This window comes from Cercospora beticola, chromosome 7, assembly GCF_033473495.1.
Source record: "Cercospora beticola chromosome 7, complete sequence".
In the NCBI taxonomy this organism is placed as follows: domain Eukaryota; kingdom Fungi; phylum Ascomycota; class Dothideomycetes; order Mycosphaerellales; family Mycosphaerellaceae; genus Cercospora; species Cercospora beticola.
This window is the reverse complement of record NC_088941.1, coordinates 83,679-98,271: the sequence shown is the minus strand read 5'-3', so window position 1 is coordinate 98,271 and position 14,593 is coordinate 83,679. Positions and strand designations below refer to the sequence as shown.

The 14,593-nt window shown below is 52.4% G+C and overlaps 6 protein-coding genes across 6 annotated transcripts; 4 read left to right on the top strand and 2 right to left on the bottom strand.

Moving 5' to 3' along the window:
* Positions 1 to 979: 979 nt before the first annotated feature.
* Positions 980 to 2,848, top strand: RHO25_010292 (uncharacterized protein; the record flags this gene model as incomplete). Its single annotated transcript, XM_023602789.2, has 3 exons — positions 980 to 1,363; positions 1,473 to 2,589; positions 2,640 to 2,848. The coding sequence occupies 3 exons, from the start codon at positions 980 to 982 to the stop codon at positions 2,846 to 2,848; spliced, it is 1,710 nt and encodes a 569-aa protein (XP_023450985.1).
* A 2,964-nt stretch (positions 2,849 to 5,812) lies between these two features.
* On the bottom strand, positions 5,813 to 7,025 carry RHO25_010291 (uncharacterized protein; the record flags this gene model as incomplete). The annotated part of the gene is made up of 2 exons (XM_023602790.2): positions 5,813 to 6,867; positions 6,923 to 7,025. The coding sequence occupies 2 exons, from the start codon at positions 7,023 to 7,025 to the stop codon at positions 5,813 to 5,815; spliced, it is 1,158 nt and encodes a 385-aa protein (XP_023451310.1).
* A 796-nt stretch (positions 7,026 to 7,821) lies between these two features.
* Positions 7,822 to 8,309, bottom strand: RHO25_010290 (uncharacterized protein; the record flags this gene model as incomplete). Its single annotated transcript, XM_065603281.1, has 2 exons — positions 7,822 to 7,858; positions 7,924 to 8,309. The coding sequence occupies 2 exons, from the start codon at positions 8,307 to 8,309 to the stop codon at positions 7,822 to 7,824; spliced, it is 423 nt and encodes a 140-aa protein (XP_065459353.1).
* Positions 8,310 to 9,799: 1,490 nt separating this feature from the next.
* On the top strand, positions 9,800 to 10,958 carry RHO25_010289 (uncharacterized protein; the record flags this gene model as incomplete). The annotated part of the gene is made up of 3 exons (XM_023602791.2): positions 9,800 to 10,519; positions 10,587 to 10,705; positions 10,760 to 10,958. The coding sequence occupies 3 exons, from the start codon at positions 9,800 to 9,802 to the stop codon at positions 10,956 to 10,958; spliced, it is 1,038 nt and encodes a 345-aa protein (XP_023450987.1).
* Positions 10,959 to 11,877: 919 nt separating this feature from the next.
* RHO25_010288 (uncharacterized protein) lies at positions 11,878 to 13,425 on the top strand (the record flags this gene model as incomplete). The annotated part of the gene is made up of 2 exons (XM_023602792.1): positions 11,878 to 13,242; positions 13,297 to 13,425. The coding sequence occupies 2 exons, from the start codon at positions 11,878 to 11,880 to the stop codon at positions 13,423 to 13,425; spliced, it is 1,494 nt and encodes a 497-aa protein (XP_023451487.1).
* A 302-nt stretch (positions 13,426 to 13,727) lies between these two features.
* On the top strand, positions 13,728 to 14,497 carry RHO25_010287 (uncharacterized protein; the record flags this gene model as incomplete). Its single annotated transcript, XM_023602793.1, has 2 exons — positions 13,728 to 13,800; positions 13,866 to 14,497. The coding sequence occupies 2 exons, from the start codon at positions 13,728 to 13,730 to the stop codon at positions 14,495 to 14,497; spliced, it is 705 nt and encodes a 234-aa protein (XP_023451486.1).
* Between the last annotated feature and the right edge of the window lie 96 nt (positions 14,498 to 14,593).

Genomic DNA, 14,593 nt, shown 5'->3' with positions numbered 1-14,593 from the left:
TCAATTGCAAATACAAGCGACATCAGCTGACCAAGGCGTCGTGCTCCGCATGGAGGAGGTCCCGTCTGTGCGCCCTACGAAGCTCCATGCGCGCCATGAGGAGCTGTGGCGTCGAATCGCACAGTTGGTGCCACACTGCCACGTGCCGCTTTTCTACAAGGAGGTCCGCTCCGGCTGATGCTGCTGATATCGGTGGTGTCCACCCGGCGATGCCTGCGATGCCAGAGCCCATCCGACCAGTCGCAGCACTGCGCAGTCCACTGTCGGCGTTTTTACCGGACTTCAGACTGGCATAGAACCAACCGGTCATAGCTCAGCCAAGCAAATTTTCCAAGACGCTTTCCCTATACAAGTCTACTTCCAATCTGACGGTCCATCAGTAACCGAACCACTGAACTCAATTTTACGTTTATTCGGTTCGCACAACGTGCAGCGTGGGCCGGCGTACTTAATCAAAATGCTGGGACCCAGAAAGCTGCGCTCGTGCTACGCAGCTTGCTGTAATCTGTCTATTGGGTCTTCTTTTCTGAGGCACTCAGCAGACATCAGCTGAGTTACCACTCTACCAGACATATTTCAAAATCTTCTGCAGACCTTTTGTAGAAAGGACTCAAATACGAAGCAGGAACTCTACCCCGCTTCTCTCCGTGCAGCCTTCCTCGACTAGATCAGCACGCGACAGCCCAAAGCGACAACGCCCACAAGCAACTTCGTCCTCTGGATCCCAAAGCAACATATGGTATAGCATTCCTGGCCCCTTTGCGACCACTCTGGAAGAAGTTCCGTATACGACAAAGCCCACTGCGCCCAATCTACTGCTATCTGATAAGGCGAAAGCTCGACCCGCCCAAAGCGACAACACCCGAACGCGACAATCCTTCGTGTGAAAAATCGATTCCTGCATGAGTGATTGATCGTGATACATATCATCGACAAGCCTGCAGCCCTATCGCCAGCGAACTACTCTATTCCTGCGAACATGTCGAAATCCGATCCGTACAACGGCTATGCGCCCGGCGCTGACACCACCTATCGACGAGCATCCAAGCCGGCGGATGCTTATGGAAAGGAAGATCAGTATGGAAACGATGTGCACCACGATGCACCCCGCCGGTTGAACTCCGTGGACAGCGCCGCTGAGGATGTGCTTGCGGCTATGGGCTACACGCAAGAGCTGGTTCGTAATCGATCTACTCTGAGCGTGGCGTTCATGTCCTTCGTGCTGGCATCTGTACCTTACGGATTGTCGACGACGCTCATCTACCCCTTGACAGGCGGTGGCCCGTCCACTGTGATCTGGGGATGGTGTCTCGTCTGTGCGCTGATGATGTGTGTGGCCATTTCTCTCGGTGAAATCACTTCGGTATGTTGAAGAGTCACCTCGTGCACATTGGTCTCCCACGATGACCGCCATCTGTGTCACGGGCCTGTGCGCAAAAGATGGCCAAGATCTCGTACTAAACTCTTCCCAGGTGTACCCTACAGCTGGAGGTGTGTACTTCCAAACCTATATGCTCTCGCCACGCTGGTGCCGTGCACTCGCTGCCTGGATGTGCGGCTGGTGTTTCGTGCTCGGCAACATCATTATCACCCTATCTGTGAACTTCGGTACCACACTCTTCCTCGTCGGCTGTATCAATATCTTCCAAGGCGAGCCCTACCTCGATGAGGCGACAGGGGAGATGACGACTGCTGGAATCTTTGCAGCCGAGCCTTATCAAATCTACCTGATCTTCATCGGCATCACGATCATCTGCAACTTGATCTCCTCGTTGCTGAACAAGCACCTGCCACTCATCGACACCCTGACTGTGGGCTTCACCTTCATCGGCGTTGCTGCAATCATCATTTCCGGACTCGTCATTGCCAGGGAAGGTCGCCGATCTGCTTCTTATGCATTCGGTCACTTCGAGGTCCTTTCTGGCTGGAACCCTCCCGGATGGGCATTCTGCGTTGGTCTGTTGCACGCTGCATACGCCACCTCTGCCACCGGTATGGTCGTCAGCATGTGCGAGGAAGTTGAGAAGCCAGCCGAGCAGGTACCCAAGGCCCTCGTCGGTGCACTCGCCCTCAACTGGGCCTGCGGTTTTATCTTCTTGGTGCCATTGATGTTCATCCTTCCAGACTTGGTCGCTGTCACTACCGACCCTACCGGACAGCCACTTCCTGCCATCCTCTCTCGTGCCATTGGTAACGAGGTTGGCGCTTTTGTCTTGACTGTTCCGATCATCATTCTGGGCTTCTTCTGCGGCACGAGCTGCACCACTGCCGCATCTCGATGCACCTGGGCCTTTGCTCGTGATGGCGCCATTCCTGGTTCCCGCCTTCTGAAGTTCGACACTGTCAACCGCAAGCTCGACGTTCCGTTGAACGCCATGTTGCTGAGTATGGCAATTCAGCTGATCCTTGGTGTCATCTACATTGGTTCATCTGCAGCATTCAACGCTTTCAATGGTTCTGGTGTCATTTTCTTGACACTGAGCTATGTCATCCCTGTTGCCATCTCCTTCTGCACTGGTCGCAAGAAGCTTGTTGGAGCACGATACAACTTTGGAATCTTCGGTGCTATCTGCAACGTTGTTGCCATGGGTAAGTGGTCTGCTTCTTGGTTCTCAAGCACTTAACTAATTCCTCTCCAGCCTGGTGCGCGTTCGCCATCCCTCTCTTCTCCATGCCCGCTGGTCTTCCTGTTTTGGCGGAGACTATGAACTATGGTTCTGCAGTGTTCGTCGCAGGACTTGGCGTAGCGCTCGCTTGGTATTACATCTGGGGACGCAGGAACTACACTGGTCCTAAGATTGACGAAGATCCGGTGGCGGGTGAAAACTCGCCTCCACCTTACCAATGAGTACATGAGTAGATACACATAGCATGCAGATGCACATCTTCTTCTCTTCATATCCCATCTCATTCCCTGTGGCACCGCATGCAAGCAGCTTTGCCGTGCGGTGTACATGTATTGAATACGACAGCAAGCATTCTCCACCCTGCTCCATGACATCATCAATCATGCTTGCCCAATTTCAATTGCATGTGAACGCGAACAGACATCACCTCCTCTTCTTCTCACCCACAACCCAACAAGAGCAACTGCAAGGGTCATCATCAATAGCAAAACGCCAACTATCGCCAGCATGCGGCACAAACCCAACTTGCTTCTTTCGCTTGCCTCACGATCGGCGTCGCTTCCGCCTTTACGGGCCAATCCACCGCGAAATCGAGCTTAGCTCTTGACTCAAGTCTGAAGCTTGTCCATCGGACCTTCAAACCTACTTCACTTTCTCGGGACATTTCTGCTTGTTCTTTGCGCGGTCGATGCCGCCAGAGAACAGAGACATCCCTGCACACAGCTCCCTTTCTGCACCTCGGCTGGCGTACAGTTCTTGATTCTCGCGGAAGAAGGCGCTCGGCTTGCCTTGGAAGAGAGACCTTGGGCCATGGCAGAGTTTTGGCAGCGGCTGACGAGCTTCGCTTGCGTTGGTGGTGGAAAGTATACAATCTGCGTGGACCTCGCGCCGGAGGGAGGTGGTGCTTGTTCACAACGGACGCTTTCTCTTCTTGTTTCTGGTTGCTGCTGATCTCTCCACGCTGTATACACGTGGAATGGAATCGCTTTGACTGGTGGCTAGGGCTAGCATGTCGTGAAGAGTGATGAGACTCTTTCTTCATGGCCTCGCTGTTGCGCTTCTGCTGACATGGAGCGTGAACGCCGCTGAGGCGACGACACTTCTTGCACCGAGAAATGAGGTCAATGTGACTGCGCAGCGAGAGCTGCCGATCTGTTCGGTATACTACAATGATTAGCTTGCGCTCGATCATCAGTACTGACGGTCCCGATAGACAGATTGCGCGAGACAAGTCACTGAACAAACTGGAATCAACTGCCAGCCCAGCGACCCATGCTATTGCGAGGAACGCACGCCACGAAGCCAGGCATTGTCGCAATGCCTCCAGACATCATGCTCTCTCGATGACCAACTGAGAACTCAAAGATTCCGCGCCGAGACCTGCGAACTTCCAGTACACGATAGACAAGCCGAAATTCGAGCCATCATCTACCCTCTGTTCGGGCTTGCAGTTGTCTTCACACTCGCTCGACTATTATCCCGATGGCCAAGATTACAAGGCGCAGGATTCTGGTGGGACGATTTTGTGGTCTTCCTGTGCCTTTTCCCGGTCGTCGCATTTCCAGTGGATTCCGAGATGAACCTTTATTATGGACTGGGTCGGGATATGTGGTTCCTGAGCGCTTATCAACTTGAGAAGTTTCTACTCTGGTTCTACATTGCCGAGCCCGTCTACATAACTGCCACACGACTCACGAAGCTTTCACTGGTTCTGTTGTACATACGACTTTGGCCAGAGAAGAACAAATTTCGATATACTTGCATTGTGGTCGCAGTATTACTGGTGCTCTCCATCCCTGCGGGATTCCTCCCGGTCTTGCTGCAGTGCCAGCCTGTATCACGCTATTGGCGTCAGCTGGAACCAGATGTGCCTGGAACATGCATTGACCAGAAAGTCATGTCAATCGCAAACGCGACCATTGTCATCGCTTTCGATGTCATAGTTCTGCTCTTGCCTATACGGAATCTTCTCAAAGCTCGGGTTCCATGGAGGACTCGGGTGGGTATCTTGAGCGTCTTCCTCGTCGGTTTTGGCTAACCTCAAGGTCGTGGGTTCGTGCCCCACCTTCGGCTCCAGAAAGACGAGTTGGCAGAGAAAGGGTTTCTGAACCTTCTGTCTAGGGCGCTACCTCTCTTTCTATATTCTCGTTTCTCTCACCCGACAAACGGCCTCTGACAAACAGCGTTCTGTACCCTTCCGCGAGCCGTTTGCTCACGACTCGTCGTCCTAGTCACAGCCTGCAGTGGAGTCAGGATCTCGTACATTTCACTCTATTCCAAGAACAGCACAAATCTGACCTACGACTACCGAGGACTGGCGATGTGGAGTCATATTGAAGTCTATTTGAGCTTGGTCTGTTGCTCTATGCCACAGATGCCAGGCCTTGTACGTCGTGTCTGGACGCTGATGAAGACGGGCCGGAGAACAAGACTGGAGTCGGACAGCTCCGGTGCGGAGCGTGCGAGTCAGAAACTTTGGGGAGACAAGTACGCTCCGAAGGCGGAAGCTGCTGTCGAATGAGGGACCTCCGGTTAAGGAACCATGTCGGTACTATCTATTCCTGCAACAGAAGCTGCTCCAACAGAGGACAGCTGCGCTCGGACACCGATGCGATACTCTACTTTGTGTGACTTTGGACTTCTGGATTCCGGTGGAGCGATCCGCTGATGAGGACTACACTTAGAAGCAAGATTCTCTGTGATACCACAGGGCCCGTTCATGAGAGTCGTCCATGCGAAACAGGCGTCGAAGGCCGTCACGATACTCGACACATCGAGCACAGAAGTATAATCACGCGAGGTGTCTGTGATTACAACTACACGATTCGGGATTGAAGGACATGGCGAGCTGCAGCAGCAGAATATTCGAAATGCCGCTGAGAAAGAGGGAATGGAGTCTGGGAATCCTTTTGGCGTGGGATGGGCTAGATCTGCTTGTGATGGCCAACAGAATAATGTACGAATGAGCGTGAATGTTTGACAAGGCATGAGGAGCTTTTCACGACTAAATGTGTGTATGAATCCGAGAATCGTCTCATGGGTGCAGCTAAGCCCGAATTTGGGTACAGACCACGATGACAACTTTATCACTTGATTCCTTCTGTCCCGATATGCTGTGAAAAATCCGTTTGCTTCAGCGCCGACCGGTCTCGCCCCTTTTGCGCTCCATGTGGTCAGCCGGGTGTCTAATTCAGACGCGGCACATTGACAGCATCCAGCACATTCTGCACGCTCGTTTCCGGTCCACCAGGTACGACCTCTTTCCAAACTCTGTCTTCGATTCTCTTTCCAGGCGCCATCACACTCCAATTCGGGCTCTGCTCTGCTCTCAGCCACTTGAAATCATCCACGTCGCTCCACTTGTTCTCCACTGCTCGGTCGGCCTCCAGCATGTACGCCTGTGGTAGTGGCGCGAAGCGGATTGCGTTGCAGTCTTCGATGATCGGCCGGCCAGTAGCTAGCAGGTACACATCGCAGTTCGAGGAGTCGTGCATGCGAAATTGCCGCGTGGCGACAATGATGACGGAATCTTTGACTTTGGTGAGCATTGTTGCGCCGGAGACGTGTCCGCAAACTATGAGCGAGGAGGAGATGTTTTTCAGGTAGAGTGCTGCGAAGGGTTTGTCGGCCGCTGGTTGCGAGAGATCTACGACGCAGTGGCTGATATTTGAGACTGTGCCTGACGAAGTCGCGTGGGAAGCAGATGTAGGCAGGACAACGTGGATGTCGTCGTGGTCTGAGATTTCGACAGACTTGGAAGTCGAGAATGAGGGTTGTCGGAATCGAGATGTGTCGGTTGGGATGTTGACGCTTTTGCTGCGAGCTGCCTCATCTTCTGAGCCAGCGGACTCATTGGCAGGCGTCACCGGCATACTAGAGTTGTTGGAGAGGTCGGATATGTAGGCTGGAGCTTGGAGTCGTTGCTGATGAGCGAGCTCCGCCGCATCAGTGAGACTGATGGCCGATTCGTTCTTGGTAGCAGAGAAGAGAGGCCCATTCTTCGATTTGAACGAGAACTTGGGCTTTGGCGCATGTGCTTGTCGGACGTCTTGTAACTTGTTGTTCAGTGCTTTGATCGCTTCTCCGTACGTTCTCTGGTCATATGCAGGCACGTATGCAGATGCATCCTGCACTTCGTTGGATAGTCTTGCGATGCTCGAGAGGCAGTGATCAATCGCATCAGATCTTTCGCCACCGGTTAGACTATGCTTGCTGATACGAGCCATCTGCTCCTGGAGATCTTCGACATAGTCAGTCAGGCTGAACGATCAGTTCTGCTGCTGATGCATGCGGACCTGTTACTTCATGCTGAAAGTAGCGGAAAAATTTCTCACTGGGTGAGAACTGCGCAGATGGTGCTGCTTGCGCCCCAGCCTCTGTTGGCGCTGAAGATGCCATGCTGTTGTCGTTCGATCGAGTGTCTGTCTGTCTGTAGCTCAAAGCTAGCTCAGCTGCACTGAGGTAGGTGAGCTATTGTGAGCGGAAGTGATGTGAAGTGTGATGTTCGATCAGGTGGTCTCATGTGAAGGTGTGTCGTGCCATCAAACGTCATCTGCGGTCGCCTGCTGCGTCGGCCAACTCATGCTGCCACAAGGGTGCCGCCTCAGAACCTGCATACACCTTCTGCCTCGACGAGGTTGTCGTTGTCGCGTGCCGCAAGCCCCGCCCCGCAAGACACGCCAGCGGGAGCAGCCGCCTTGGCATTTCGTCCTTGCCCTGTCGTCTCCCTCGACAACATCAACATCGTTTCCCATCCTTCTCACACTGCACGCCATCACAATTATCGTACTGCGCCCGGGATCGAATGACAGAAACAGAGATGCACATGATAGGCCGTTAGCGAGCTGCCATCTATGTGCTTCCATGGTCTGCAGTAAAGTCTAGCACAATGACAACAGGTAGGGAGTACAGGAAACCACGAAAATGCTTCGTGCGCCCCAAATCAGAACGGCTGACCCAGAGAGTGTCTTGAGTGAGAACTGAGATCCGATGTGCCCAGATGGACAATCCCTTCGATCTCAAGAGTCATCACAGGAGCTAGCAGCTACGATAGCTCTGACGTTTTGTGGTCTTCGCAATATTGATCTTAAATAAACGAATCTAATAATTGCAGATACATCGATCCGTCCGATTATCGAACGACATGACTGTTTGCTTCGTCCGGTCTACATCGAGCACTATTCCTCTTCCCAAGCTAGCTGCTTCCAGGCACAATCGCCCACGTCTCAATCCTAACCTCAATCAGCACGATACAATCATACAGGAAACGGGGAAAGACAGAGATGTCCACACTCACTCATACTTCCAATCCGGACCAGCCAATCTGAAAGCAGGCAACATCGCGCTAGCCGGCCTATGATCGCATCCAAGCCAGTCAATGAACACTTGACTCGGGTTTTGCTTCGTAGGATGGAAATCCACAACGTGGTGCGTGACTTTGAAGATATCACGTTTCGTGGCACCGGCGGCCTTTAAGCAGTTTTCAAGGTTCTGCAGAGCGAGACGGACTTGATCTTCAAAGTCTTTGGGAGTTTCGCTGACTCCATCGGGCTGGATTGCGAGCTGGCCAGTGATGGCAACGAGTTTGTCGCCAGGTTGAAAGACGAAGGTGTTGACCTGGGAGAACTGGGGCTGAGGCTCTGGGCACTCGGGAGGATTGTAAGTTACGGATTGGCGAGACATGGTGAAGCCGAATTCCCGAGCAATTGGAAGTCGTAGGAGATGTACAATTTCTGTGCTTGAAGACTAACGTTGGAGAATCGACTGGCAATAACAAATACAGGTACTCCTCCAATGGCTCCTCATTACGTCACGCAGCATAGAGAGGGATGCCGAGTGCATCGCTTGAACCTTATGAGCTTGTATTAGGAGGAGAGCTTCTAGCTTCGAGATCCTGCCAAGGAAGGACACTCATCGTTCCGTTCAACCACTGCCATACGAACCAGCTCAGCAACTTCGATGTGCCGAATCGTACTAGACCGCAGCTCTCACTCGACCCGCGCAGCACGGTCAATGTACCTGAACAGCCGAAGGTCTCCACGGGATGACCAACTTCGTCCTCCTTTGGTTCCTGAAAGCATCTGCATTCACCTACAAGTCTGTCAAATTCCAATTGCTTCTCGAAGTCTGCTTGCTAAGGTTCGAGACGGCTCTGGCTTTCCTGCTCTTCCGCTAATTGCCCCACGCCTACTCCTCCCAACGATGACTCGTGAACGGGCGACACGACGGAGCCAAGCACGGTGAGGCGGAATGAGGCGTGTTCTGTGTCTGAGAGGTGGTTGTATCAGACGATCATCTGTCCTCTGTCGGGGCTTTGCACCAGGGCTGGAGGTGTCAATTAACGAAGGTGATCCAGTGCCGCGAACTAGCGAGACCTGGTGGATATTGGTGGCTGGCACGTTGTCCTCTGGAGCTCTAAAGTCGGCATGATGAGACGTCGGCGATAGAGATATGCTCGACCGCCTTCTCCTGAGGCGTCTGCGTGGAACTCCTTCGAGGTCTTCGGGGCTTTGTCTCCTTCGAGAAGACATCGCCGCTGGTGTATATTGTAGGTGAGCCTTGGGGAAATGTCTGCAGGAAAGGAAAGAAAAGATCAGCTGCCAGGTCCAGCCTTTTTATGCCTCGAGGGAAGAGAGAAGAGTCGAGTTTCGGTTCTTGAGACACGATTGTGGGTGTCTAGCATCGCCATGGCCACACTAGAGTCACCTTGAGCGGTGTCGCAGGCACTTCCAGAGACACGGTACTTGAGCTCTGTTGCTATTGTCCGTCTGTATATGCAGAGCTGTCCCAATTGCCCAAGTGCAAGACAGGAGCGATGGGTGCGGAGATGCACCATGAAAGAGCTACCGGTGGGCTCGCGCCCCCGTAGGTCTTGCTGAGCTCAACTCGGCCGCAGTGGCCCGTTCGGTCAAATAGTTGTGTTTGCCACCATTACCCAGAAGCTTGTATCGAGATGGAAACTGCGAGCAGAAACTAATCGTTGCACTTATTGCGGGCATAGTGAGCAGCAGCAGCAGCAGCAGCCTTGGTCGGCGATACCGGAGTTAGCGACCTACTCCGCCTGATCAGTCACCACATCTTGCTGAGCTTACAACCAACACGATACATGAACACTGCTGTCTTCCAGTTTCTACAGTCCGACTCCTCAATACTAACCACTGACCATCTCAAACATGGCCTCAGCGAAATACCCACAGCGCAAGATCGGCGACGACTACGTTTCCGCCCAAGGCCTAGGGTGCATGGGCATGAGCTTCTCATACACATCTGGTGAAAGCTATAATGATGAGGAATCAGCCAAAGTGCTTACGCGTGCTCTCGACCTCGGCATCAACTTCTGGGATACGGCCGACGTTTACGGGCCACATACCAATGAACAGCTCATTTGCAAGTGTTTCAAAGATACAGGCCGGAGGAAGGAAGTCTTTCTCGCCACCAAATTCGGTCACACGCGTGGGTCTGACGGCTCCATTCAAGTGAGAGGTGACAAGGAATACGTGAAGCAGGCATGCTATAACAGTCTCGAGAGACTAGGCGTCGATCAGATCGATTTGTATTACCAGCATCGTGTGGATGATAAGACGCCAATCGAGGAAACTGTTCAGGCTATGGTCGAGCTCAAGAACGAAGGCAAGATTCGCTATCTGGGTCTGTCTGAGTGTTCAGCGGAGACATTGAGACGGGCGGTCAAAGTGCACCCAATAGCTGCAGCTCAAATGGAATTCACGCCGTTCGCCTTGGAGATTGAGTCTGAGCAGACCGATTTCCTTCGTACAGCTCGTGAGCTTGGTGTCAAGATCGTGGCGTACAGCCCACTTGGCCGTGGTTTCTTGACTGGCGCTATCAAGAGCCGAGCAGATTTGGACGAGACCGATGGGCGGAGAAATCATCCGGTAAGTTCCAGTTGCTGTCTCAAATGGCTAGATCTTTGGACACGCGCTAATATTCATCGAATTCCAGAGGTTCTCCGAGCAGCATTTTGCTGACAACCTCAAGCTTGTCACGAAGCTGACAGAGCTCGCGACCAAGAAAGGCGCCACACCGGGCCAGCTCGCTCTTGCCTGGGTACTCTCTCAAGGGTATGTTTCGGCTTTGCCAGATTTGTCTTGTATGTGTAAGCTGATCTATCACAGGGACGATTTCATTCCGATCCCCGGAACGAAGCGAATCAAGTATCTCGAGGAAAATGCCAAGGCAATCGATGTTCAGCTTACGAAGGAGGACGATCAGGAGATTCGCAAGGCCATCGGGAGTATAGGAGGCATGAAAGGCGAACGCTACCCACCCGCCATGATGTCGAAGTTGTTCGGAGACTCTCCGTTGCCGAAGTGATAGGATGTGTATTGGCTATGGAAGGCGAAATTGAATGAGAGGACTTCTGCTCTCCTTCTTGTCAGCAGAGGTAGTGTGGCATTGACGGCTGCCAGTTGTCAGTCGCGCCAGAGACTATGCTATAGTGCGATCCAATATCACAATTGGCTCTATGCAAAAACATTGTGGTTTCCCATATGCCGAATTTCAATTCTTGGATGTGCAGTCTCTCGACTTTTGAATGCCAGTCCACTCGGGCAGATCGCATTGAGCTCAGATCGTCACCGTTCTCTTTCCTTCATGAACGTGGATACAGAGCATCGAAAGCGCAAGGACACCGTCATCCGCATCTCAGAGAACAGTAAATGTTCATAAATCATTGTCGACATCCCAGTCTCCCATGGCTTAAGCGATGCACACAAGTGGAGAGCCACCCCTCACCCGCCGCCGAGGATTGCAAGCCTGCTTCAAGGTCTGCCCGATGCAGCAGCAGGAATCATTCGCCTTCTGAGAAATCCACGTAGTTGTGTTGTTGCTACTGGTCACTGTGACCGCAAATTATTTGTAACACACTTCCCGGCGTCTGCCAGTCTCCAGGGACCTCATGCCATCTGCTGCTTACCTCTCTGAGCTGCAGAGATATAGCATCTCACACGGGCCGTCGAGCTGAAAGCGAAGTCTTCATCTGCTCTGCACGCTTCGGTCTCCCGACGAAGCAAATACGCAGACACTTTTTCAGCTGACGACGATCGCAGGATTCAGATTGAGGGCATAGGATTGAGGCTTACGGACAGTGGTAAGGTTCCGGTTCCTGCGAAGCAACTGTACTTTCATACAAAGTCGAGGCTTGCCTCCATCTACCGTACTCTGAGTTCAACACAAGCTTCACCAAGGCGACTTGAAAGGGTAAAGAAACTAGCTCAGCGGAAAAGCCCTCGATATGGCGACATTACGCAGTGCCACAAGCGCAGATGTAGAGGCCTTACGCGCGGCACTGGCTCAGACTAAAGCCTACACTTTCGGACCAGATGACGACGGATATGCTGCGACTATCAAGCGATGGAGTCGAGCAGCGGAGAAACCTGCAGGAGTATCGATACAGCCTACCACAGCTGAGGAGGTGTCCATCACGCTCAAGTATGCATCGCAGAACGGGATCGATGTTGCAGTGAAGGGTGGTGGCCACTCAACAGCAGGCGCGAGCAGCACGGATGGTGGAATCAATATCGATCTCGCCCGCATGCGAAATGTACGCGTCGATCCAGAGAAGAAGTTGCTCTATGTCGAAGGCGGCGCTCTCTGGCATCATGTCGATTCGGCTGCTTGGGAACACGGCCTAGCAACTGTAGGCGGCACCGTTGCTGATACAGGAGTCGGAGGACTATTGCTTGGTGGAGGCTACGGGCACCTCAGCGGAAAGTATGGCCTTACAATCGATAATGTTGTCAGCATCACGACCGTTCTCGCCAATGGCGATATTGTCAAGGCCAGTGAGACCGAGTGTCCGGATCTCTTCTGGGCATTGCGAGGCGCCGGACAGAATTTTGGTGTTGCTACAGAGTTCGTGCTCAAAGCATATCCCCAAGGAGAAGCCTATGCAGGCATGCTACTATTTCCGACAACACCTGAAATTGTTGAGAAGGTCGTCAGCGCCCTGAATGATCTGTTCAAGGTCAGAGAAACTGTCAATGGCCCTAAGACCAAAGCAGGAGGGCGGCTCGGATCTCTCCTCGCAATCGCGAAGCCGCCACCAGCTGGTGGCCACACCATGCTGCTTCTTCTGGTTGCCGCACCAAGTATTGCCAATGAGGGTGAAGGTAGAGAACTGCTCAAGCCGTTCCTAGATATTGGCCCAGTCGTCAACACCGTGGCTATGTCGCCATACCCAAAGGTTAACAATCTTGTACCTACGGAAAGTGGCTTCCGCAGCAGCATGAAAGGCGCAGCTTTCTTCGCACCACTTCGACCAAGATTCGTCCTCGAAGTCGCTGCTTCGTTTGAAAAGTTTGTCGCCGACGTTCCCGATGCTGCCGCAGGCCTTGTGGCATTTGAGTTCTATGATGCGATTAAAGTGAATGAGTTCGATAACGGCAGCTTTGCAAACAGAGGCTACCATCTAAATGGTCTGGTCATGCCGAGCTGGAAAGATAAAGCCAACGATGCAATCTGTCGACAATGGGCGCGGGACGTCTCGAATTTGTTCAAAGCAGAGCTGGCGAGACAAGATCAAGAGACAAACAAGGGCGTGGAGAGTGCCAGCCGACGAGGCAAGAAGGGGGCGACAATGCTGTATGGCAATTACGATGTGAGTAAATTCATAGATATGTCCACTTTGCGCATGACTGACCTTTGAGAACAGCAATACGACGAGATCTCCAAGGATGTCTTTGGTGATCACTATGAACAGCTCCAGAGCATCAAGGCGAAATATGATCCGAAGAATATGTTCAATAAGCTTTTTGCGATAACACCAGCTCATAAAAATTGAGCTCAGCTGTAATCTGGAAGAGTATCGCGAAGTATGCTGTATTAATCTGAGTATGCAACTACGTTCAAGCCTGCGGCATCAGGAAAAGTAGTGCTGAGTCATCTCGGACGTTCTTCACCCTGGCATGAGACCCTGGACTCACTTTTCGGCATGACTTCACACGGTAACCCGACAGCTGTGTCGTCACAGCTGTCCCAAAACTTTTGTAGCGGCCATGATTCATTCCGACTACTCACTATTCTACGTTACATAGACATCCAATTTCACAATAGAGCATAGATTCTGTTTGCACGCAGCTCAAAATGGCACCGAATTCTCGCATCATTCTTACTCGGCACGCACAAGCAGAACATAATGTAGACCTTGACTATACCAGTGAGTTTTCCCTCACCATTTCCAAGATAAACTTGCTATTGCCCCCGATCTAACAAATGCTACAGTCCATGACGCCCCTCTGACAGCCCTCGGCAAGAAACAAGCCCAAGCTCTCGTTCCACAAATCTCCGAAATTGCAAAGGAAGTCGACCTCGTTGCCACCTCACCTCTTAAGCGAACACTCCAGACAACAAAGCTCGGGTGGGGTCCTGCCATAGACCGTCTAGGCGGACTATCGAAAGTAGCTCTCGTACCTGAGTTCCAGGAGTGTAACGATTTTCCTTGTGACACGGGATCCTCCGCCAGCACTCTTTCCAAAGACCCCGAACTCGAAGGATTCGATTTCTCTCATCTTCCAGAGGACTGGACTTCCAAGAAAGGCTTCTGGTCTGCGGATCGGGGCTTGATTGCTAAACGCGCAGAGTGGGTTCGCCAATGGTTGAGAGACCGCCCTGAGGAGACAATTGTTCTTGTCGGACATGGGGATATTTTGAGAGAGGTCACTTGCGATGCCAATGGGCCAAGTGGGTATGGTTGGAGAAATGCGGAGGTCAGAATCTTCACGTTCGATCCAGAGTGGGTGGAGAAGGACGAATGTTTTCTGAAGCAGCAGAAGGGCAAGGAGGTTGCTGTTGCAGGAGGGTATGGGCCCACGAGTACCGAGGATGATCTGTTCTCTGGGAATGGGAAACTGTGAGGAAGGACCGAATTGAGCCCGATAAGGAGGAATCGTTGGCTGCATTGCAGAACGGGACTACAAGTTAGAGGAGTAGAGAATACATGATAGATCCTT